Source organism: Garra rufa, chromosome 17, assembly GCF_049309525.1.
Source record: "Garra rufa chromosome 17, GarRuf1.0, whole genome shotgun sequence".
NCBI lineage: Eukaryota > Metazoa > Chordata > Actinopteri > Cypriniformes > Cyprinidae > Garra > Garra rufa.
In genome coordinates, this window is record NC_133377.1 from 2,728,205 (window position 1) to 2,754,086 (window position 25,882).

The 25,882-nt window shown below is 35.5% G+C and overlaps 1 protein-coding gene across 4 annotated transcripts; it reads left to right on the forward strand.

Moving 5' to 3' along the window:
- The first annotated feature begins 10,018 nt into the window (after positions 1-10,018).
- ndrg1a (N-myc downstream regulated 1a) lies at positions 10,019-25,846 on the forward strand. 4 transcript variants are annotated; one of them, XM_073821244.1, is made up of 16 exons: positions 10,048-10,143; positions 14,198-14,269; positions 14,369-14,404; positions 16,589-16,694; positions 16,800-16,920; positions 17,002-17,064; positions 17,146-17,206; positions 17,428-17,514; positions 17,602-17,658; positions 18,081-18,184; positions 18,269-18,331; positions 18,438-18,489; positions 19,142-19,189; positions 19,581-19,616; positions 19,899-19,950; positions 24,538-25,846. In XM_073821244.1, exons 2-16 carry the CDS (start codon positions 14,213-14,215, stop codon positions 24,774-24,776), a joined length of 1,182 nt encoding a protein of 393 aa, XP_073677345.1. In that variant the 5' UTR covers positions 10,048-10,143; positions 14,198-14,212; the 3' UTR covers positions 24,777-25,846. The 4 variants fall into 4 exon arrangements, with proteins under 4 accessions (XP_073677343.1, XP_073677345.1, XP_073677346.1 ...); XM_073821242.1 differs by having other exon boundaries at positions 10,019-10,143; positions 17,428-17,658; XM_073821245.1 differs by lacking the exons at positions 10,048-10,143; positions 14,198-14,269; positions 14,369-14,404 and adding an exon at positions 15,825-15,977.
- Positions 25,847-25,882: the final 36 nt, after the last annotated feature.

A 25,882-nucleotide genomic window follows, 5' to 3' on the forward strand; every position in this document is an offset into this window, starting at 1 on the left:
GAGATTTTATTTTTTATATTATTTCAGTCACGCTAAATAAGTTAACCTAATCTTTCCAAGTTAAAATGTTATTGTAATTAGAAAAACATGCCGTTCACATATTTTATTTAAACACGGTTTTGATGTCTGGTATTTGTTAGGCTAATAAGATGAACCTAAATCAATCCCAACATTCACAGAACATTTAAAAAAGTGAGATCTCAGAATACAATATATTTCACATACATTAGCATTAACATAATGTTTGTCCTCGTCAAGCAAAACAAGTCAATAAGTATGTTAATCGGTGATTAGCACATCATTTAAGATAATGTTGACATTTTAGTGAAGCTACTTAGTTTCAAGTGAAAAAAGTTTGCTTTGCTACACAAGGTTTATTTTCGCATTCCCCACGGGGTGGCAGTAAAATGTTATAGTTGGATATTGATGTAAATTACAATAAAGCAACTAAACAACATTGACTTCTTCATTAATGATATAGACACATACACTGGGATTATAAAACAGTTTGGAAATCAACTATAATTTTGTTATTTGTTATTTCTATTGATCTCATTGTCTTCTCATTGTAAATTTTGACCTGTTTTCTGAAACCAGCAGTAAATTTGATGTCTTGAAACTGTTTTTGTCTAACAAGGTTCCACTTTTCCCAAAAACACCATGATTCTGCATTATTTACCCAAAACACACACACACACACACTGTAAAAAAGGGTTTCTGAAGTTGTAAATAAAACAAAAATTACTATAAATATTAGCTATAAAAACATTAGGTTTTTTTAGTAATATATTTAAGATTTGTAATTTTTCTAAAAGAAAGCATTTATTTGATCCAAAAGTACAGCAAAAACAATTTTTTAAAACAATTTTTACTTTAAAATAACTGTTTTCTATTTGAATATATTTTAAAATGTAATTTATTCATGTGATTTCAAAGCTGATCATTCTAATATTCTGATTTACGGCTCAAAAACATTATTATTATTATTATTATTATTATTATTATGTTGTTGAAAGCAGCTAAGTAAGATTTTTTTCTGTATTCTTTGATGAAGAAGTTCAGAAGAACAGCATTTATCTGAAATAGAAATCTTTTGTAACATTCTACATGTCTTTCTCATTAGTTTTTTATCAATTTAAAGCATCCTTGCTAAATAAAAGTATTAATTTCTAGAATTAATAATAAAAATATACACAAACGTATATACTGATTATTATACTGATAATAATAATAATATAAATGTTTGTTGAACAGCAAATCAGCATATTAAAATTAATCTGAAGGATCATGTGACACCGAAGACTGGAGTAATGATGCTGAAAATTTAGCTTTGATCACAGGAATAAATTACATTTTAAAATATATTCAAATAGAAAACAGTTATTTTAAATAGTAAAAATATTTCACAATATTACTGCTTTTTGCTGTATTTTGGATCAAATAAATTGCAGGCTTGGTGAGCAGAAGAGACTTCTTTTGTGTTGTGGATTTAAGTGATGTTTCATTAACAAATTTCAGGAGGAGCTCGCGCAGATAATTAACACGGCCAATTCATCATCAGCAATCACTCCCTATCCAACCACTCTCCCTATCCAATTACTACAGTTCCTTTAAATAACCAAGCAGTCCTACCTTCAGCTATCTCTGATTCCAGCATCCCTTCCACTTTGTTAGCTACTCGCCCTTTCTTTGTAATTAATTGTGAAATTTACTACCAATTACACCATTTTTTACTTCAGTACTTACTTCAGTAGTCTATGTGATTATTATTCAAATATTTCTGTCCTAATATTTCTGTAGATGTTCAAACCTGTTCAATGAATGCCATCTCAAATGACAACTGGCCATGCAAAGAAAAGTGACCGCAAATACACCACAGACTAAAACTGTTTGCCTTGGCTTAAAATAGATACTCAGTATGATGCTCTTTCCCTTCTTGTTTGGTTGTACAGAGGTTAGGAGAAAAAAAATATGTCAGCATTTATATATAAGTTAGAACTGATGGACAGATGCTTTAAAATACTTTTTAAGCCAATGATACACACATTATGTTTTTTCTCTTTCTGTGACCTTATCTTTGTGACTATCCTACTATAATTCATTTAAATAAACAAGTGCAGTGAGTACGCAGACCTGTGTTGTTTTGGAGAGTGTAGTAGACAGTAATTACAGGCATTATAAAATTGTGTCTCCACCTCCATTGTGATAGTGGTGCTTTTAAATAACGATACAAAATATTTACAGCAGTAACTCAGATGGCTTGAAACCTTTAACATGTTTTCACTGTTCCCAATAACACCATGATTCTGCATTATTTACCCAAAACATACACTGTAAAAAAAGACTGTCCGAAGTTGTAAATAAAACAAAGATTACTGTCATGTTTTACATAAAAATAATGTTTCTAGTACTGTTTATACTTTCACTGTTTTAGCTATTCACCATTTCTTTCTTTATTAGTAATATAGGCCTATATAGAGGGTTTTCATGACTTGTCATCAATCGGACTATGGATTGCATGGTTAATATAATACTGAGTACGTTTTTCTGCTTATTTATGCTGTTTAAAACAGGAAAAAAGTGGAAGCTGCTAAATCATATAGAGAATGACTTAGTAAGCAGGAAAGGGCGCAATATTTTGACAAACTAAAGTTAATAGGTGGTAAAGATACATACGAGCAGTATTACTTAAGATATAAGCTGAATATTTCACCTGGAAATGATAAGAACAAGCATGAATGTTGTCAAGATTCTTGCCAATGCCACTGAACCGAACAAAAATATTTTGCTGATTATTGCTGCTGAAAATGGTCAATTGTCATGTTTTGGTCTGTACTAATTGGCCAGATCGGGAAAAACATATACTCCCGGTTTCACAAGCCTTAACCTAGTCCCAGACTAAACTGCAAGTCTGAGCTGTTTCAACTGAAAGAAACTTGCACTAACTGATCCTAAAATATATCAGTGCCTTTGTTTTGTCTCGAGGTGCACACCAATAATGTTTTGTTCTAACTCACATTTATAAAAATGACTTAAATGTCTTAATTGAACTATGACTTAATCCTGGCTTAGTCTAAACCCTGTCTGTGAAACCAGGCCTTGGAGTACTACAGAGAGCCAAAAGTTATAACAAATCAAAGTGAAGAGTGCAAAAAAAACTGTCTGAGGAACAAAAGGCATTTGTAGTTGGCCAAACTGAACCAGGATTTCCAGAGCAAGAATCTTTAAAACACTCATGTTTGTTCTTATCATTTCCAGTCAGGCAGGTGAAATATTAGGCTTATATCTTAGTTAATACTGCTCGTATGTATTCTTTACCACCTATTAACTTTAGTTTGTCAAAATATTAACCCCCTTTCCTGCTTACTAAGTCTTTCTCTATATGATTTAGCTGCCACATGTTTTTAAGTGGTTTATACAGCATAAATTCGCATAACAACATATTCAGTAGTCAATCAATGCTGCTGTTTACATCTGAGTAACTCCAATATTGCTGTGCATCCAGGCAACTGAACAAACTGACGTAGGCTAAGTGCAAACCCTCTATTTAAAAAAAAAAGGTGTGTTTAATTCTCTCATATTTTATATTGTAATATATTGTGAGATCATTTTATCTTGTAATTATCTTCCCAACTTCACCTGAAATCCTTGACAACATTGAAGAGACAGCTGAAAACGTATATCTTCTGTAAGCACCTAACTGCATACTAGAGGGAGGGGGAAAAACTTTCACTTTTCCTCAATTCCTCCCTTTTCTAGTTTCTAGCTACTATTCTGAAACATCGTAATTTATACATGAATATATAGGCCTACCTGCTATATTTTAGGAATGAGGACCCTCGCATATTTGGGGATCTTAATTGGTATCAAACTGTTTAAAAGCCCAAGGCAAAGTAAAGTTCAACAAAGATCAACTTTACAGAGGAATTTCTCATATCTTTGATTAATTCCTCTAAAACAGTTTTATACCATATAACCAGTCACTGACACTACGGTCTTATTTCACGGCCTTCAACGACAAGGTAAGAAAATAATAATCCTCATTACACGCTGTTCATTTGTTTTATTTATTTATGTTTCCTTTTTCATTCTTTTCTATGTCTTGCTTGTCTGTTGTCTGATCAAGGAATTATACTTTTTGTACCAGGCCATGTATGGTTGTAATGTTTACTTATGTTCAAAAATGTTCAATAAAGTTCCAAAAAAAAAAAACCTTAAAAAAAACTTTTAAAAAAAAACGCTGTTCCAGTGAGCCCCGCCCATCACAGACGCTCCAGTCACGTTATCCACGTCTTTGTGAGTACGTGAGGTCATCCACGTTTGAGACACACCTCACTAGCGTTTAGTGCTTATGCAAGGCTACAGGTGGTTTACGCTGTGTGTTGGTTAGGCTGAGTGAGCACGTTTGAACCGTTTAGTCACTACGGTGTTTCTACATCTCATGGGTGGGCCAAGGGTTTTTACGTGACGATGTATGATTTATAAAATTATATAAAAATAAAATAATAATAATAATAATAATAATAATAATAATAATAATAATAAAATAAATAATACAAAAAAATTTTAAAACAAGAATATATTTTTCCATTATATTATAGCAGAACCTTTCTTTTTTTAATGCAGAAGTAAACCTATGGGTGAGATTAGCCGCTATAGGGAAACAACAAGAAGAATAACATGCAGTAAACTGTAAAACTGTTTGCACTACAAATGAGTGTGTTCATAATTAAAATAATACATTAAAGTAATATGGTAAGACACAACAATTTGCAATGTTTTTCAAGCAGCAAAACAAGTTGTTTTGTACAGCTAAAAATAACTGGAAGCGGATGAGACCAAAAGCCAGATCCATAAAATTTACAAATGACGCACCCACTCTTACAGGAAGATGCACGGCTATATTGATACTCGAATGTAAACAACAGCATGGATTGGCTAGGAATTCTGGGCATTGGGAGCAATAGTTTTACAAACTAAAGTTAATAGGTGGTACAGATACGTACGAGCAGTATTTATTAAGATATAAGCCTAATATTTTACCTGCCTGACCGGAAATGATAAGAACAAACATAAATTTTTTTAAGATTCTTGCCCTGGAAATCCTGTTCAGTTTGGCCAACCACAAACACCTTTTGTTCCCTAGACAGTTTTTTGCACTCTTCTCCTTGATTTGTTATAACTTTTGGATGTCTGTAGTACTCCAAATGTTTTTCCCAGTCTGGCCAATTAGTACAGACCAAAACATGACAATTGACCATTTTCAACAGCAATAATCAGCAAAATATTTTTGTTCGGTTCAGTGGCGTTGGCAAGAATCTTGACAACATTCATGTTTGTTCTTATCATTTCCAGGTGAAATATTAGGCGTATATCTTAAGTAATACTGCTTGTATGTATCCTTACCACCTATTAAGATAGGTGTAACCCTAATATTTCAACTGCCAGATTGGAAATGATAAGCACAAACACAAATGTTGTCCAAATTCTTGTCCTGGAAATACTGGTTCAGTTTGTCCAACCACAAATGCCTTTTGTTCCTCATATAGTTATTTTGCACTGTTCTAGTTTAGTTGTTATAACTTTTAGCATGTTTTTCCCAGTCTGACCAATTAGTACAGCCCAAAACATGACAATAATTGACCATTATTCAGCAGCAATGATCAGCAAAATAATGTTTGTTCAGTTTAGTGCCATTGTTTATGATCTGATTGATGACGCACTGTGAAAACACTTTATTGCTGTCAATCAATATCAATTGCTGATACTATAGGATATTTATAGGATAGCAATAAAGTGTATTCGTATTCATATTCCTGACCTATCCTATCCTAACCTATTTATTGGTTTATCTATTTATTTAGGACCAAAGGTATCACATTAAGTACGCATTATTACATTTGTGTCTTCAGTATGTTTTCAGAAAAAGACTTGACCTTTCTTTCTTAACTTTTTAAGATCATGTGCCTTTTGTTGTGATGCTGTGAGCATGTTGTGTGGACAAGGAGGGAAAATCACCCAAGTCATATGACTGATTATAAGGTTAAAAGGTGGATAAAATGATTAACAGTGACACTGCCCTAGCAAGGCAGCTGTGTCCATTATCTAGCTCAGCATTGGAGTAATTATTACCACCGCCTTTGGCTTAGGTTTACAAAAAAAAAAAAACAGTAGATAAAGGAGACTTCATCGTGCAGTCTACTTATTCCGCTTGCAAACTAAGAGACTTGAAATTTTACCTTTAGTGTTTATTCTTATAAGCAATTAAAAGCAAGTGCTTTGCCAGATAAGCAAAACACTTTGAACTTCTCAGCACTATAAGGTGATACCTTCATCATGGGATTTGTCAGCCACTCAGTTTTCAAGAGCCTGTGAACTCAACCTCTCCAGCTGTGGATGAAGATGAAGCAGATCTGAATTGTTTTTCTAAAAAATTCCAAACTCAGTTTTCCTGTTTCCAGTAATATCAATAACCTCCTATGGTGCAGCAGTCCTGTTTGCACTTGCAGGAGCAGTCTCCCCTTCTAATAAAACATGTGGAAATATGGATATGCCTATACTAAACACCATAATGTACGTTGTTAATTCATGCCTGACAAGAATAATTATCCACACTACAGTCAAGCAATATTTGAATCATAAAGATTCAGTATGAACAAGATGGTGGCTGGTTACCTTGTACCGTTGCCTTCAGCGAGTTGTTAGCAAATGAGTTTAGGTTGTGTTTTAAAGGTTATTTTCATGGAAAACAAAACAAAGTCAGGTCAGAGCAATTTTCCACTTCAGTAATTGGTTGCATCTTATCAGCAGATGCAATGACCTGTAGCAGGAATGCTACCATGTTGCCAGGTCAGAGTAAAGTAGACATGGTGAAGCCGAAAGAGTTTTCATGCAGGTGATCCCTCTGTAAGCTCAGTAACACAAAATCAACGTATTTTGTGAAGATTAGGCTATAATAAAAATAATTCATGCAGAGTGGTTTATTTTTTAGTTGAGGAACAGCCCAGGGTGTGCCTAGATAAAACTGCTGCGAGAAACAAAGAAACAACTGGAATATCTAAGCCCTGAGGGATGGAAATGTTCATGATTGCATTTATTTTGGTTAAATATTTGTGCAATATCAGTATAGACAACAGTACATCTAAACCAAAGTCACAGTGAGGAATTCTGCCCTAAAAGTTATGGCTGTATTTTGTTATTGAGTAACTTTATCATCCTAAGCATCAAAGTGAAATGTAAAGTGCAATTATAACTGCTGTTCCATTGACAAAGACAGATAATGGAGATAAACTGATCAAAGATCAGATACAATAGAATCGACCTCTAAAAATATTCAACCTGTACCAGTGACACCAATAAATTGGTGGCAAAAACTCACAGTGCTTGAGATGTTTTGTAATTGTAATATGTTGGGGGTAAAACAACTCTTTTGCATGTGCTTGTTTATATTATCCATTTGCGAGTCACTGTTGTGTTGCTCCACAACACACGTTAATACATAATCCATAATATTTTGATCACACTGGCAAGAGTTTGTGTTGGCACATGACCTAGTTCTTTATTTATTGAACATCGACTTCATGACCTAATTCTGCAACTTGTTTATTCCATTGTCTGTGAATGAAACCATGACATATTGGTGATATATCCATTGCTTAATACTCACAAAAAATGACCATAAACTGCTTTAAAAATCCCATTATGCGGAGCAAATAGCGTTCATTGCCATTGTGCAACTTTAAAGACGTCCTATTATCCCTTTTAGTAAATCAGTAATATGTGACATTGAACTGAGCTGCACCCGCTCAGTGAAACTACGTGATATAGGTGATGCCTACATCTCAGACAGTCCTGAGCGCTGTCTCATGTCATGTGTATATGAATCACGGCTTAGTATGATTCATACTACATCTGACTACTGTTATTGCATCACATTCTCTGCACTAAAGCAGTTTAATGCAGTTCAAGCTGACTATGACAAGGTTTGAAACAGGAGAGGATATTACTAATATATAATTATAACAGTGCCTTAAAGGGAAAATTTTTGGTTTGGTTTGTGAATAGCTGGCACTAGTCAGCAAGGGCAAGGGACAAGGGCAAGAATGTACTATAATCTTGTCAGTCAACAATTCTACGTCAAACTAGCCCCCACTGACCTTTCAGTACCTGAAAGGAAGCCGTGTAGGCCTTTATACTGTTATAAACGGTGTCAATACCAGCGGTAATGTTCATTCAGATGATGTGGGCATGTCTGTGTGGTTTAAATGATAACATAATGACTATTTTGTCCTGTTCTTGGATGGCCACTGTAGAAAACAGCCTTTGGGTTTGAACCTCCTTTCATTCTTTTGATTTGTCTGATGCCAAGAGCCTGTAGGGAGAGGGAGGTCAATGTTTATCTGTTCTTTTCAAGGCATCCAATAACCTACATGTTGTGCAAACCAGATATGAGGTGTTTAAGATGAAACCTGCTGTGTATTTCAAGTACAAGGACATGAATAGAAGCCAATGTCATGAACCCAGATTTTGTAAAAAACAGACTTTGACACAAAGGTGAGAAATGTACACGTTTGTCTCAAATAAACCAAGTTTAAGTTCTGACATAACTGAATGACATTCTAAATGTGTGTCAAATATTTAATTTAAAATACCTGAAAGTATTTTTTTATAACTGTATGTGTATTGATTTTAGTTTTCTTTTTTTTCAGATTAGTAAACTTATTTCAAGAATCAAGGTTTTTTTTTTTTTTTTACGGCTTTATATGTAACCCTGGACCACAAAACCAGTCGTAAATAGCATGGGAATATTTGTAGCAATAGCCAACAATACTTTGTATGGGTCAAAATTATCAATTTTTCTATATTGCCAAAAATCTTAAATAAATATCATGTTCCATGAAGATATTTTGTAAATTTACTGCTGTAAATATGTCAAAAACTAGTTATATGCATTGCTAAGAACTTTATTTGAACAACTTTAAAGGCGATTTTTCTCAATAGCTATATTTTTTGGACTCTAAGATTCCAGATTTTTAAATATCTTTGCCAAATATTGTCTTATCATAACAAACCATACATCAAAAGCTTTTTGTTCAGCTTTCAATTACAAAATAGACACTTATGACTGGTTTTGTGCTCCAGGGTCACATATTTAAATGGAAATGGTAGGTAGATGATTACAAATTTCTGTAGCTCCATGAGAAACACTGTGTGAGTACACAGCAATATGAACCTGTCAGGTAAAAGTCCACAATCCTTATCAGTTATTATTCTCTTTAACCTAGTTTATTAACCCTGGCAGTCTACTCTTTGATTCAACATACATGTGCCTATAAATCTTAAAATCATAAAAGTTTATCTGGTAAACAATGGTTTCAGTGTTTTTCCACAACACAATTTTCACCTGGCCTACTGCCCAGCTTTACATCAAACAACCTAAAAATAACTCTGATCTTCGGACTGTTTTGATTTATGAAAAGTCTGTCATGCTGAAAACAGCTTTAGAAAAAAGTTATATGTGCATGTATTCTACCGTCTGTGCTGTAAATGATGCTTGAGAGTTGATCAGCATAATGGTAGTTTCTGTGCAATGTGTCCATTGTGAATGTGCTTGTTATCACTGCCTCATATTAGCTGACCACAGTGAAGGCATTGTGTGGATAGAGAGGACACACAGGCATAGACACACACAAAGGCATGGACACACACAAAGGCATGCACTCCTCCAAACAATACTTTATTGATTCAAAAGAATATCCTGCTTTGACAATATTCTGTATTACTTTTTACAGCAAATGCCGGTATGCAGGGACAAACAAATAGGCTACAGACGAACAAATACCACTAAAGTCAACTTTAGATCTTTTCACTTTAAGTCATACAATGTGAAAGTCACAGTCGAGACAGTTTCCTCAAGTGAACAGTGTTATCATATCTCATGCAATGCTGTGAAATGAAGGCATGACTCAATGAAGCTGCCCAATAGAAGGAGGAGTGGGCAGGACTGACTAAACACACATCTTTATAAAATTGCCTGCAACATCCTGTCGCGACCAGCACGTAGTCAGCTGAAACTCTCAAACTCTGCAAAAACGTTTTAGTTTTGTTGGACTTTCTTGTTTTTATTTCGTGGACAATAAACCGGTAAGTCATAAAAAGTACTATTTTATTCTTTTAAATTCGTTTTAATGTTAAAATGTTGCCTATTTTGTATCAAATAAAACCACAATCCGTATGTGACGTGATATCGAACAAATGGTGTATTTATTAGCTTTTAATTAAAGATATCCGGTATAAAACGTTTTAATTAGTCAGTTTATGATTATACAGCGAAACAGCGATCATCTTTTAATATGTTGTTTATATGTTACGCGCGTGCGTGTGGTTGCACGTGCACATGTCAACAAAGTGGGATAAGCTCGAGTGGGGAAACCGATGAGTAGTGCGACAAATACCAACTAAATTGGTGGTTTTCTAGCCTGGGTACAACCGCACTGCATATTTTGTATGTATTTTAATACCTGTCACACATATGAAAACCACTGTACTAGACTACAGCCAATAATTTATTAAAAGCTTTCAGGGTTAGATGTAACAGGTGTGTTTGCATTATCAGACGCAAAATGCTTAACTGTGTTAACTTTAGTTTTTAGTCAGAGACAGCATTTCAGAAATAGCTAAAATACAATGTTAGACATTTGTGCAATACTAATAATTAATTTTTGCCCAAAGCAGATAGTTTAATAAAGTTTAAATAGACTAATTTGCTGTTATAAAAGCTTTAAATAAAATTAATGTTTTAAATACAAAACTAGGAAGATATAAAATATGTAAGTATATACACTACGAGTCAAAAGTTTTTGAACAGTAAGATTTTTAGTCTCTTCTGCTCACCAAGCCTGCATTTATTTTATCCAAAATACAACAAAACCTGTTACTATTTAAAATAACTGTTTTCTATTTGAATAGATTTTAAAATTTAATTTATTCCTGTGATTAAAGCTAAATTTTCAGCATCCTTACTCCAGTCTTCAGTGTCACATGATCATTCAGAAATCATTCTAATATGCTGATTTGCTGTTCAAGAAAGATTTTTTTTAGATATTGTTTATATCAATATTTAAAACATTACATTTGTTTTAGGATTCTTTGATGTATAGAAAGATCCAAAGATCAGCATTTTTCTGAAATAAAAAGCTTTTGTAACATTACACACTATACCGTTCAAAAGCTTGAAGTCTGTATTTTTTTTTATAGAAATTAATACTTATTTTGCAAGGATGCCATAAATTTATAAAAAGTGATGATAAAAACATTTAAACTGTTACAAAAGATTTCTATTTCAGATAAATGCTGTTCGTCTGAACCTTCTTTTCATCAAAGAAACCTGAAAAAATGTTGATCAGCTGTTTTCAACATAATAATAATAATAATAATAATGTTTTTTTGAGCAGCAAATCAGTACAGTATATTATGTGACTGGACTTAATGATGCTAAAAAAATCAGCTTTGAAATCACAGAAATAAATTACATTTTAAAATATATTCAAATAGAAAACAGTTATTTTAAATAGTAAAAATATTTCAAACGTTTACAGTTTTGCTGTACTTTGAAACAAATGAATGCAGGCTTGGTGAGCAGAAGAGACGTATAAAAGAATAAATAGAATTATAAATAATGTAAATAAATATTAGATTATACATGACAATGGCAAAGTTTAACACTGCTTTTATGTTGCATTGCTTTTGCACAAAAGCAAAGCAGAATCAGAGCCAACTCTTATACTGTAGGTGCTAAGGGGCATCAGAGCTGGTTCATTTTTTTTACTAATACAACAGCAGAAACATCAACTGAATACACAGTAACATAGTGTACACATAAATGTATGTAAAAACATAAATGGGAAAATCAGAATTTTTCGGAAAATAAATTTTGTAGGAACCCTGTAGTGATTGTTCTAAAATGCACTGAGTTCAGTATCTCTCCAAGTATGAAAATGTGATCCATGAAATGGATATCACAAAAGAAGAAGAAAAAAGTGGTTATGGGAAGTGAAACAAGCTTTTTCCTCTCCTCTGCAGGGTGCAGCTGCAATAATGGTTAGGTTCCAACATAAACATTGTACTTACTGACACTGATGCAATAGCAACCAAGGTCAGCCTTTGAATTTTTGTGGTGTCTCACAGTGTATGAAAACAAATATGTGCACATATTCATGCATCTGTTACAAATTTGTCTGAAGCGTTCTAATATTGATACATTATTAAATTAGTATTCACTGGAAGACATTACTTATCTTATAGTCTTATCTATCTTTGTAAATTATAATGGAAGCCTGGTCTGGAGAAGTAGACAGGTGAATTTGGATGTTTGAAGTATAGTGAGTATCCTAAGGCACGGGAAGGGCAGGATGTGTCCTTATGTTGCTCCGGTTTATATCCTGCTGTGACATTACTGCCACTGACACTCCCTGGTAAAAGATTATTCAAAAGAGGCCATAAGGGCACACAGCTTAAAAACAAGCAGGTGACCTACTTGCCAGCTAACCGTTACTTGTTAACTTTTCTCATATTTTTAATCAATATAGATTTTTAAACTCTTTTAGCTTGCTCTAGCATTCATGAGCCATTTCAGTTCTCACATGATTCTGGTCAGGAATTTGTGTAGGGGTTTGCTGTAGAAACCTCAGCAAATGATGGACTGCACAATCATGGTTTTTGAACTCTAGAAATTCCTTTTGATAAACATCTTGGCTCGGTTCCTAGAGCTCGTCTGCGAATCAAAAAAAATCAGTCGCTGCAAAAAAAAGCAGGAACACTGCTCGAACCTGTGGGATGATAAGACACAAAGGCTTTCATGCTGGCTTTGGAGCAAAGCTGAAAAAAAAATGGCTAGTGTTAAAGGGGTGGAGGGACTGACTGCAGGAGCTGTGGAAGCAGTTGTGTCAGTGGCTTCCTGTGTGTAGCGTCCAGGCCCCGCTACAGAGGAAAAGCCTGACATGTGACCTTTAGAAACCTCAGCCAGACAAAGAGCCTGTTCAAGCTCTCTTTCTATTTACATGCGCATCAACATTCAGGCTGTCGTCTTTTGAAATGCATAATCGGAATCTTTTTAAAACAGATTAGGCTGTTTTGAAGAAGTCAAAAAACTAAATGTAAAGAAATGGATCTGTAATGTGCCAAATGTGGGAAACTGCCAAAAGTACAAACTTTATATACATCACTAATACTATTCGTGACCCTGGACCACAGAACCAGTCATAAGGGTCAAAAAAATTAAAATTGAGATTTATACATCATTTGAAAGCTGAATAAATACGATTTTCATTGATGTGAAGGTCTGGAATCTGAGGGTGCAAAAAACCGAAACACTGAGAAAATCACCTCTAAAGTTGTCCAAATTAAGTTCTTAGTAATGCATTTTACTAATCAAAAATTAAGTTTGGATATATTTACGATATGAAATTTTCAAAATATCTGGAACATTATCTTTACTTAATATCCTAATGATTTGTGGCGTAAAAAAAAGAATTGACCCATACATTGTATTTTTAGCTATTGCTACAAATATACCCTTTCTACTTAAGACCACAATTAATACTGCACAGGAGTGGCATCAAATAAATAAATAGAAATTATATTAAACCTAACATGATGAATGAATACATTGCATAGTTTTTTGTAAATACTCTTTAGATTTTCTTATTCCTATATTAGTTTAATGTCATATTCTTGATAGTCTATTATATATATTTTTATAATAGATTATATAATAGATATAATTTTCTTGTTGCACTGTAGGAAGAGAAACTAGGTAGAAGCATTTCCCTGCAATACATCACATGTAATATGTATGTGAAAAATAAAACCGTAAACTTGAAAAAAGGAAACTGTAAATTATGAAATGAATACTGTCATGACAATACTTAAGGCTTGTAAGCAAAACAAACTGCCATTGTGTAAAAACACCTCAAATAATCCAGAGGAAAATGTATCATATTTCCTTGAATCCACTTATGAGTGCCAATAAAGCAGTTGTAAATAGTCGCTGCCAAAAATGAACTACACCACAATGAAAACAAGGAACTGGTAATTTGATACTTCCTTCTGTGACCTTGGAGGAAGACTGCGGTAAATTATTTTGAAGTGCGCCAATGGTAACATAGTTGTGTTCATGTCACCTTTTTCCTACCTCTAGGTGTCCTCATTGAGAATGGATGATATCCAAGTCGTTGAGTCAAAGCCTCTGATCGGAGACAAGGATTTGCAAGTATGCAAAACACCATCCTTAATACAAAATGTACATATTTATGTATGGCAATATAGTGAACACAATATTGTGTTAACTTGCATGTTTTCTCTGTTCTAGGGGCTAAGAGAGGCTGTCCAGCAGTTGGTGATTAAGGCAAGCATTTAATTTTTTGGATTTTATTTGTATTGTTTTTTTTTTGTTGTTGGTCATGGCACCATGGTATTACAACAGTACTGATACAACACAGATTCGCATCCAACAGGCCTCTCGTGCTGATCCTCACACAGATTACAGTCCTGAAGTTTGCAGGTCATGTGTTTAATAAGCGTGTTCAGCCTCTAGACCAATGACGTGGGCAGCTGAGGGATACACTGGCCATCTGCCCGAGGCGCTCACGTAGGGCTCGTCCCGTTTAAAGAGATTAGTGCCAGTAGGGAGACAACATATGTTTGTGTTCAGTCACTATACAAAGCCAAGCACAAGATGTTTATGTCCTTGTTAGCGTTAAAGATGTTATTTGACTTTCTTAGCAGCCCGTGCTTCAACTTGAGGCAGCTGAAACTCGTTTCTGCAGCGTCAGCCTGTTAATCTTTGACCAATGGCCTGTACTCAGACTTTTCTCAATGACTTTTGCAGTGCATGGTGGTTATTTGTCATTGTTTGCCACTAGTGTTAAATTAACTTCAAAAAAGTTAAATCGAAAGTTAAAGTTCAATCCGTTGGTGGGGATTTATGATGTGTTGGTTTTAGTGGCTATGCAGATTCCATTTAAAAAAAAAAAAGAGAAAATGTATAGAAATATTTTCATCAAAATATGTTCTTTCCATAGTAGAACTTTTAATGAGTTGGATTCTTAAAAAAGTAGCAGCACATATGTAACCTTGGACCACAAAACCAGTCTTCGTAGCACTGTAGCAATAGCCAAAAATACATTGTATGTGTCAAAATTATCAATGTTTCTTATATGCCAAAAATCATTAGGATATCAAGTAAAAATCATGTTCCATGAAGATATTTTGTAATTTTCCTACCGTAAATATATCAGAACGTAATTTTTGATTAGATATATGCATTGCTAGGAACTTCATTTGAACAACTTTAAAGATGATTTTCTCATTATTTTGATTTTATTTTTTGGCACCCATCGTATCTCAGCCAAATATAGTCATATCCTAACAAACCATACATCAGTGCTCATTTATTCTGCTTTTAGATTATGTATATATCTCAATTTAAAAAAAATCAACCCCTATAGTCTGGTTTTGTGGTCCAGGGTCACATATTGGCCATGAACTTCAATTTAACTCAATTGCACTTTACTGCTATTCTTTATTTATCCTTATTGCTGAAAGACAATTATTCATTGGGCACCTCCATCACAGTCGTCACATTTTTGTTTGGCTGCACTTGTCTAAGTTTCCGATGGCCTAGAGTCGGCTACTCCAAGCGTCTGACACAGGCTGATCCAATTTACGGATGTCGTTAACTAGAATTAACTTGTTTTGATCTCAGTGCAAAGCATGCTGGGAGCATGGGGCTTATGTCGAGCGACGGCCACAGGGGTATAAAACCCTGCGCACAGATGAATATTAGAAAAGTGCGCAAACAGGAGCTTACTTCCGATCGGATCTTACCTACACATTCTTATCACTACTACTAATTAAAAACGGCAGCCATGGTTCTGGAAGACTCTGATATGGAATTAGTATTCGAGATAGAAGTCGCTGTGAGTAGAAAAGCATTCATGTTGCTTTTGGTTTCAACTTTTTAGGGTTTTCATTGGCCATTTTTGTCTTAGTGGTTCAAATTGTGCATGAGTAAAGTTTTGACATTGTTTATGATATCCTAACTTTTATTAGTGCTTGATAATACAGTTTACATGTAGTCAAAATCTTTTGTTTTGTTCCTTTTTATCTTTTTTTTTAATCTCATACAACACATTTATAAATGGATTTGATATTGACTATGTTAATCCTAATTAGGGGTTAAGCTTTGAGAAATTGGTAGATGCAGTGGAACATTATGAAATCAGACAGATAGTTTTCATGGACTTTCATGGCTTATAGATTACAAATTTATAACCAAAGTGCATCGAGTGTTGAAATGTTTGCAGTTGGTCCGTGGTTCATTAGCAGAGCGTTTCCAAATTCTGCTTGTCCTTAAATGTTACATTAAACTGCAAGGCTACACTGTTAAAACAGACTATCACAGAGCAAAAACGTTCACAAGTTGTTGTTGAGATCTGCGCTGTAATATCTTGTACTGCAGATGAAATTAATGCTTCTTATAATGGCTCAGCAGATGCTGACAAGTGTTTTCTTACCATGTTGCATGTAGGAACATGACGTGGAGACTCCGTTTGGCAGAGTCCACTGTACCATGAAAGGGGTTCCTAAGGGTGACCGTCCTGTCATCCTTACCTACCATGATATTGGACTGAACCGTAAGATTTTATAAATCTTATACATGATTAAAACAGTTTAAAATGTCCCTTAAAGTTCTTCTAAATAAGACCGACTTTAATGTATATATTATGCTTTTCCAATAGATAAAAGCTGCTTTGACACCTTGTTCAGCCATGAGGATATGCAAGAGATCATGCAGCATTTTGCTGTGTGCCATGTAGATGCACCAGGGCAGCATGACGGAGCAAGCACCTTCTCCACTGGGTGAGTTATATCATGTATAGAGTGGAAATCTTCAGTGGAAATTAATGCAGAAGAATAATAACTATATATTGTTTTATATAGATATGAGTACCCTTCCATGGACCAACTGTCTGAGACTCTTCCATCAATCCTTAAACATTTTGGGTGAGTTGATTGTTTAATTATTTGCGTTTTAGCAAGGTTTCAGATTATTTTTGTCTCAACTGGTTTTCTTAAACCCCACAGACTGAAGAGTGTGATTGGGTTGGCTGTTGGAGCGGGTGCTTATATCCTTGCTAAGTTTGCAGTGAGTTTGACTTCCTTTTTGATTATTAATAAGTGATTTAAAAGTTTTAATCAAACCTGGATAAAGAGCTAAAACTGTTTGTTTTCCTGTGGATTTTGGCTTTATTTGGACAATTTAGCTGCTGAGGAATGTCTTGACCTGTGGTTAATAAATCTTTTATTTAATAAACAGGGGTTTAGATGTGTTCAAATGTAGTTTACAAATTCTCTTTCCTTTTATAGCTGGATTACCCTGCCATGGTGGAAGGCCTTGTGCTAATAAACATCAACCCATGCGCTGAGGGCTGGATGGACTGGGCAGCACACAAAGTGAGTGCTAACCACTTTGTGGTTATAATTTATATAAAATTCATAATTTATATAGATCCCCAACATCATTTTTTTTTTAAATTACAGATCTCTGGTTGGACTCACGCCATGCCTGACATGATCATCACTCACCTGTTTGGAAAGGTTAGTCAATGTATGCAGTGTTGCCAATTGGGCTACTTTAACACTGTTGCCACAGGTTGTTTTTCATGTCCGCGGGTTGAAGCGACAATAATAAGGTGATATTTAGTCCCTGGATTGTGAATTTTAAACTTGTCTAAAACCTTTTTTTTTTTAACTGGGTTTTGGTCTACTTTTGAGTAGCAATTGGGTGTTTTGTTGTGAAAACCTGGCAACCCTGAATGATTGACCAAATCAAGATAATTTTTGATTGGATAAATGTATAGTAACATGAATGTTCTTATTATTTCTCCAGCGATTGGGCTAGTTTTGGTCTACTTTTGAGTAGCAATTGGGCATTTTGTTATGAAAACCTGGCAACCCTGAATGTTTGACCTAATCATCAAAAATTTATACTAACATGAATGTTTTTATTATCTCTTCAGGAGGAAATCCAGCAGAACCATGACCTCATTGGCAGATACCGTCACCACATTGTGAATGACATGAACCAGTTCAATCTGCAGCTCTTTGTCAAGTCCTACAACAGGTAAACACAACACCGCTACTAAAACATTGCGCTAAAATCAAAGCTAATTTAACATTGACATCAATGTTTTTAACCACTTCACAGCCGAAGAGACTTAGAAATTGAGAGGCCTGTACCTGGCGGCCACGTCAATGTCAGAACTCTAAAGTAAGTCTAAAACTGTCCAAAAAATGAAAATCTGATGGTTTTTGGAAATCTCTAGACATTGCAAGATGAATTTCCTGGAGTAATGACTTTGTTGCACTATTTTCAGGTGTCCTGCACTCCTGGTAGTTGGGGACAGTTCCCCTGCAGTGGATGTTGTGGTAGGTTTAAGTTTAATCTAGGACTAATTCAATTCATTATTAAATTTTTTTTATTAAAAAACAGACATTATTCAGTTTAATCCTGCACACTGTTGCTCCACACTTCATATAGTCAAACCAAAAATTATTCAGACTCAAGACTTCAACATTTGTCACATTATCATAGATTATTTGCTATAGTATATAAAATATGAAAGGAACTCAGAGTTAAACTATGTCAGAACAAATTCATCTTGATAATGTCAGATAACTTTGATAGAAAGGTATGTAATGGATTAGGTTGAATAGCTGTCAGCTGTTAAATTTAAGTCCACAATTAGATAATAGCAATTTAGATCATCCAATTACCAAGCAATGCTTAATTTTGTACAGTCTCTGGTGTATAAAAGTCACTTTAGCAATTAAAGAAAAAACACTTAAGCAAAACATGATCAGGACAAATTTCTGAATAATATTTGGTCCCAAATTTTACTGTTATGAAGAAATTTTGGGTATAATATGTCTCTTGCATAAATAAACATAATAAAAGTGTCCTGCACCCACTAGTAAAAAAAAAAAAAAAATTATATCTGGTGACTGAATAATTTTTGGGTTGACTGTATCTGCTGCATGTGTATTTAGTGCTGTAACATGTCTTGTTTTTTCTGTTTAGGTTGAGTGCAACACAAAGCTGGACCCAACCAAAACCACACTGCTTAAGGTGAGTTGCGTCCAGTGAAGCTGGCATTTATTTATAGCCCAGATGGAAAAGTCGGGCACTGATAAGATTCCGATAGCTCAGCATTATCTAGTGACTAATTTACCCAGGTAGTGCAGAAGCGGTCTGCACAGGTCAGCTCCAGGGCTGGATCCTACCTCTGCTGACCTAATTTTCCACAGTCCGCCCTCAGGTGGACGAAGAATTAGGTTTATGGCGTCTGAAATGGCCTATTTATCACCGATAAGTGCTGAGACCAGTAGAGTTAATGGAGTGCTTGGTGTTTTAGACACCTGTGTGAATGACAAAAACAAAAATGAGCAACAAGCAGTGACGCATGTGTGTTACACCTGCATTTTAACTAACATTTTATGTCCCTTCTCTCTTTCCTCAGATGGCTGACTGTGGAGGCTTGCCCCAGGTCGACCAGGTGTGTATTCATAATGTTTATTGCCATTTAGATTCATTTGCAAGTTTGCTCAAGGCACAGGATGATCATTAGGGATGAAGCGTGGTATAATCTCATTACGGACAGCGATGGTGTAGGCTATAGTTCTCAGTTCTAATACTCTGCTCGCCATCTGCTGTTACCGGCTGTCAGAATCCATCCGATTTCACAACATGTACTTAGGGAAATCTGTTTTCCACCTCGACCTGATTAACCGTTTTTGTAGTCAAAAAATTCATTTCAGCTTTTTTTTTGTCTCCTTAGCCTGGGAAGCTAACAGAGGCTTTCAAGTACTTCATTCAGGGCATGGGTTACAGTAAGTATTGATATGGTCTTTGTTCAGTATACTCTCTATTTGAACATGCAGCTGTGTCTATATAAGGAATTCCCATGACACATTGCCTTAACTCCTTTGTTCATGTGGAATTAACATATAACATCAGCAAATAACAATATATCTAGAATATATATGTGCTGTCCTCTTGTGGTGTGATTTTAATTTTCAACCTGATTTGTTCAACTTTTTCTTAAAGGTTGTATCAGCGATTTCAAGCCTAAAACATAAAGTGTCAAATTCAGCTGACCTTTCTTCATGATCCGCTCGCTGCCTGCCCCATAAATCGACTGTAAAAAAAACGCGTCTCTGTGGTCAACCTAGGGTCCGAGAAATGCCAAAAAAACAATCGGTGCTATCAACTATTCCACAGAAAAACAAACCGTGTTCCAACCAATCACCGTCAGGGGTTTGGTGTTGTGGACTTTCGCTCCGCCTCCCTCACATCCCTGCACCAGTAGGAAAGTCCACAACACCAACCCCCTGACGGTGATTGGTTGGAACACGGTTTGTTTTCCTGTGGAAAGGTTGGTAGCACCGATTGTTTTTTTTGGCATATCTCGGACCCTAGGCTGACCAGAGAGACGCGTTTTTTTTTACAGTCGATTTATGGGGCAGGCAGCGAGCGGATCGTGAAGAAAGGTAAGCTGAATTTGACACTTTATGTTTCAGGCTTGAAATCGCTGATACAACCTTTAAATGGATAGTTCTCCCAAAAATGAATTTATGTCATTAATTATTCACCCCTGTGTCGTTTCAAACCCATAAGACCTTTGTTCATCTTCGGAACACAAATTAAGATATTTTTGATTAAATCCGAGAGCTTCTTGACCCTGCATATAGGCCCAGAAAGGTACCTTTCAGAGCCTTGAACATATCAGTTGCATTGCCCTAAGTTAAACACGCCCCTGACAATGGGCCTCGTTCATGAACCACAAGCAGAACGAATTTTTCTGTAAGCCGTTCTGACTAGGGTTACCACTTTTAATACCCAAAAATAAGGGACGCATTCGGGGGGTCATCTAAAAAATGCTGCAGTAATATGGGACGTCCTGAATACGAACTGATCATTGTTTTTTTTCTACTTTTTAGAAATGGGGTCTATATATCCCGTTAAAATGTAATAATGTCCCATATCTCAAAAATGCTGTAGTAAAAAGGTTTCATATGAGTTTTGCATATAATATGGCCGTCCTGAATAAGAACTGATCATTGTTTTTTTTCTACTTATTAGACTCTAAAGTCTAATAATGTCCCATTTCTCAGAAAAGAACCGAAAATTACACCAATAAATAAAACGGATATTAAAGCTGAAATGCAAATAAATAAGTAAGTAAAAATTCACGAGCACTTTGTAGTATTATCTCTCAGTCCTGGGCGTCTAAATGAAAAGCGCTCTGCAAGCTCGTTCTCTCTGTGTTGTTTCTGAAACTACCGTAATCACTGTAATATGCGCGCACACTTATAATCAATCGCGGCTGGCTTGACCGCGGGCCCGGACATAGGCATGGGCAAGGTGGGGCAATGCCCCCCTAAATGCTGTGACTGCCCCCCAAACGTAAAGGCATGCAAAATTCAGAATTTCATAAAACAAACAAACTAAATAGCCTTATGTTATTTATCTTATTTACACAAAGGCATGTCATTTCTGTCTCTACATGATCGCGCGTTTACAATGTCTCCTCAGCGAAAACACGGACAGGATCGCGGACTCCATTCATAAAAACCGACTTTACTATAGCGCGGAATACCACGGAATTCGACATTTTTGGATTAATAAATCAAAAGTTGGTCTGTCACTTAATTCAAATCGCAATATGGACTAGTGTCTGTGAAAACTGAAATGCAAAAAGACTGGAAAAAGAATTTAAAAAGACTGATGATGATGGCAATGTAGAGTTTGTAGACCTCTCCACCATTTGCAAATATCTACACGGGTATAAGAATGCCTTTCCTCAGCTTGTGAGTGGAATATCATCTGCATCATGCGAGAGCTCTTTCTCCACTTTGTCTCGTGTTCTTATTCCCTTCCGCCGCACTATTGCTACATGAAAGAAAAATAAATTTAGTTATTCTGGCTCAGGAGAAGGGCATAACCACAGGCCTAGATATGGATGCATTTGTTAGTCTTTTTGCACAGAAAAGCAGACAACTGATGCTTTAATGATTGTTATAAGCCATGCTGTGTACAGAACAAGAAATAAAAACGACAAAAAAATACACAAAAAAAGAAATGAAAAAAATATATAAATAAAATAAAAGACAAAAAAATGAAAGGATAGATAGATAGATAGATAGATAGATAGATAGATAGATAGATAGATAGATAGATTTAAAAAGTAAAAATTAAAAAAAAAAAAACATAAATGCAGCCTCAAAAGGGCACAAGCCAGTGTCCCAAGCCCGGGTAAATGCAGAGGGTAGGGCATCAAACATAAAACCTATAAGACAAATCAAATGGATCAAAGGAGAAGATAGAAATATGGATAGGTGGACTAATATGATGACAGCATAGTTAGTATAGTTTTCTTTGCATAGATAATCAGAGAAGCTCACCCACACCCCCAATATTCTACATGCACCCCCTACTGGGGCTGGCTAAATCCGGCCCTGCTTGACCGTGTTTTTCTGAACCGCGGCTGGCTTTACCGCATTGATTAACCGCATGAGACGCTGCTTTAGAAAAAATTATAAAAAATACAGGACAAAACCCGTCCCGTATTGATTCAAAACGGGACGCGCAATTTCATTCTCAAATACGGGACGATTCCGTATTTTAAGGGACGGGTGGCAACCCTAGTTCTGACGTAAAATTTTAATGAAATTGTTAGTATTTTCAAAATGTTAGTACAAAAGAAATGTAGCCTACACCTGCTCCCTACCACGTGTGAATGGTGTGTAAAACGTTCTTTTTTTAAATGAATTTTGATGCAATGCCATAAATACAAATTTAGAGGGCCCTTCCCCTTTTTTGAATTCCTTTTGAGTCGGTAACTGTAAAACGCAGCGCTCGTCATTTTCGCTATTTACCCAGCTGTAACAAATACCGACCAACCATCCTACTTGAACAACGACTGCCTACAACAATGGAGAAGTCAATATTACTGGTTACCGGGTTTTTTTTTATTTATTTTTTTTACAAAATTCTTAAAAATAAGATGCTAGTATTACGTTGTCGCTGTGGATATTCCAAATCATAGCAACCAAAACGTCTCAGCTGGAAAAACCAAAAACGCTGTGCCACCAAAAACGTTCTTAAGCGCCACCAGCTGGGCGTTTTTATAAGAGCACCTGACATTTTTGTTAGCTGGCTAAAAACTCTTTGGTGGACACACATTATTAAATATTTATCGTTAGACATATGGCCTATTATCATTAATATTTATTTATTTAGTTATTTATTTATTTGCATTTATGCAATATATTGGAGCCAAACCAGAAAAAAGTGGACCATATTATATTCCACTGTGTTCCTCACGCATTTTGAGTAGCTGCAATTCATAGGCGGGAATTATGCTAATTGTGAATGAGCGTGCACGAGCGCCCTATTCACAAATGAAATGAATTCATTAAAGGAGTAGTTCACTTTCAGAACAAGAATTTACAGATAATGTACTCACCCGCTTGTAAAGAAATTGTTTTTTTTTTTGAGGAAAACATTTCAGGATTTCTCTCCATATAATGGACTTCTGTGCTGCCCCAGAGTCTGAACTTCCAAAATGCAGTTTAAATGCAGCTTCAGAGGGCTCTAAATGATTATCTAGTGAAATGATCGGTTATTGTTTAAAAACATTATAACTTATATACTTTTAATCTCAAATGCTAAGAGCTAGACAAGATGAGCATGTGAGGTTAAAAAGTATATAAATTGTAAATTATTTTTAGAAAATAACTCATCATTTTGCTAGATAAGACCACTTTTTCTTCAGCTGTGATTGTTTAGAGCCGTTTGAAGCTGCATTTTGCAAGTTCAAACTCGGGGGCACCATAGAAGTCCATTATATGGAGAGAAATCCTGAAATATTTTACTCAAAAAACATAATTTCCTTATGATTGTAGAAAGAAAGACATGAACATCTTGGATGACAAGGGGGTGAGTACATTATCTGTATTATCAGTTTTGTTGTGAAAGTGAACTACTCCTTTAACATACACGTTTAACTATGAAATCAGAAGTTTACGAAGCATTTGTGAATCCGGAGGAGAGTTTTCGGGAAGGTCTGTTTTACGCGCAAATTACTCAGAATTTACTCATATTTAAGCCGCAAGTTTCATGAATGAGGCCCATTATCTTTATGTATAATACACTTTTTTTTTTTTTTTTTTTGATTAACAACTTTGTAGGCTGTTTACATTGTCACTGTTTTTACTGTATTTTTTATTGAATAAATGCAGCCCTAGTGAGCGTAAGAGACAACTTTCAAAAACATAAAAAAATCTTTTTTAAAAATTTTTGAACGGTCGTGTACATAGTCATAGTATTTTAAACATTTAAAAGAAAAAATACATTGAAAGATACAGTATACAGCAAATGTAAAAAAGCTTAATCTCTCTTCCTCTGCTTCTTAGTGCCCTCTGCCAGCATGACCCGCCTGGTGCGTTCCCGCACAGCATCCGGATCCAGCGTCACCTCATTCGACGGCAACCGCAGCAGGTCGCACACCAATGAGGGCAACCGCAGTCGCTCCCACACCAACGAGGGCCGGGCCCGAGCCCACACCTCCGAGAACCAACGCACACGCTCGCACACCGACAACATGGACAGTTCTGTGGACCAGGCTCCTAAGTCCACCGAAGTGTCCTGTTAGACTGGCGACCTGGTCTCCGGTCCATCTCACACAAGCATTAACCTCTCTGTTCTGACTGTGCTGCGCTGCCACTAACTACACACGCAAACAGGACCGTCACATGCCGCCGTGTGGTTTCCCTCAGGGGTCTTGCACCATTTTATTTGTCAGACGGCATTTACGCCAAAGTGTCTTGCGTATAAGACTATATTTCCTGGGGAAACGGAAGTGGAAGAAGGACAGGAGGATGGAGTTATTTCTTTTTGTTTTTATGCACCCTGCGCAATGGCTGTCTTGTTGTTGTTAGAGGCAATGCAGCACAGTGATGTTGATGGTCATCATCCAAGTAAGCACTAAGAACGACACATTTGTAAATTTATGTTGATCTCTAGTCTGCGATTTCATTTTCTTTTGTCAAGTTATTATACCACTTTTACACGCTAGTTTAAGTGCATAATTAATTTGTATAATCTGTATATGTTGAAATGCACATCAATGAATGGAAAAGGGATTGGTTGACCACAGAGTTGAGACGGTGGTATTTTTTTTCCCCATACCTTATAAAACTAAGGTACAAGCTCATAATGTGGTGATTTGCATTTTCCTTGTTGGGAGTGTCCCTTTATTTGGGGTTATATTTGTAACTCTGTGATTGCTATTGAATGTGATTTTAAATAATTTTTAGGGGATCAAATGTTTTTGAAAGAATCTTCACGTTAGTTTAAATTCAACACAATCAATTTGTAGATATAAGAATACAGGAAGATGACTGATATTTTTGTTGTATTTTGTTTGTGATGATGGTGATGATGATTTCTATGCAATCAAGCACAACAGAACAAAATGTGCCATGGAATCCTCTACTTGGACTGGATGCTTTTTTTTCTCAAGGCTTTGAAAGGGTAAAACGAAGGATCGCTCAGAAAGAGTTAATATAAGCAACTCACCTGCTCTTCCATACACTAAAACAAATGCTTGCAGCTTGGTAAGAAGGCTTTGTAAAGATGTAAAACAATCTGATGCACTGCATTTTTAATGGAATAACAGTTTGTATTTATTTAAAAAAAGGAAAATAAAAAGCTGGTTACTCATTTTTTGCTTGTTTGTGTTTATTCCTTAACTTTGTG

Coding starts and splice junctions, on each gene's coding strand:
- ndrg1a (XM_073821242.1), top strand. CDS start 14,213: ATGGATGATATCCAAGTCGTTGAGTCAAAGCCTCTGATCGGAGACAAG. Junction 14,270..14,368: donor TCGGAGACAAGGATTTGCAA/GTATGCAAAACA, acceptor TCTCTGTTCTAG/GGGCTAAGAGAGGCTGTCCA. Junction 17,207..17,427: donor ATATCCTTGCTAAGTTTGCA/GTGAGTTTGACT, acceptor TTCCTTTTATAG/CTGGATTACCCTGCCATGGT.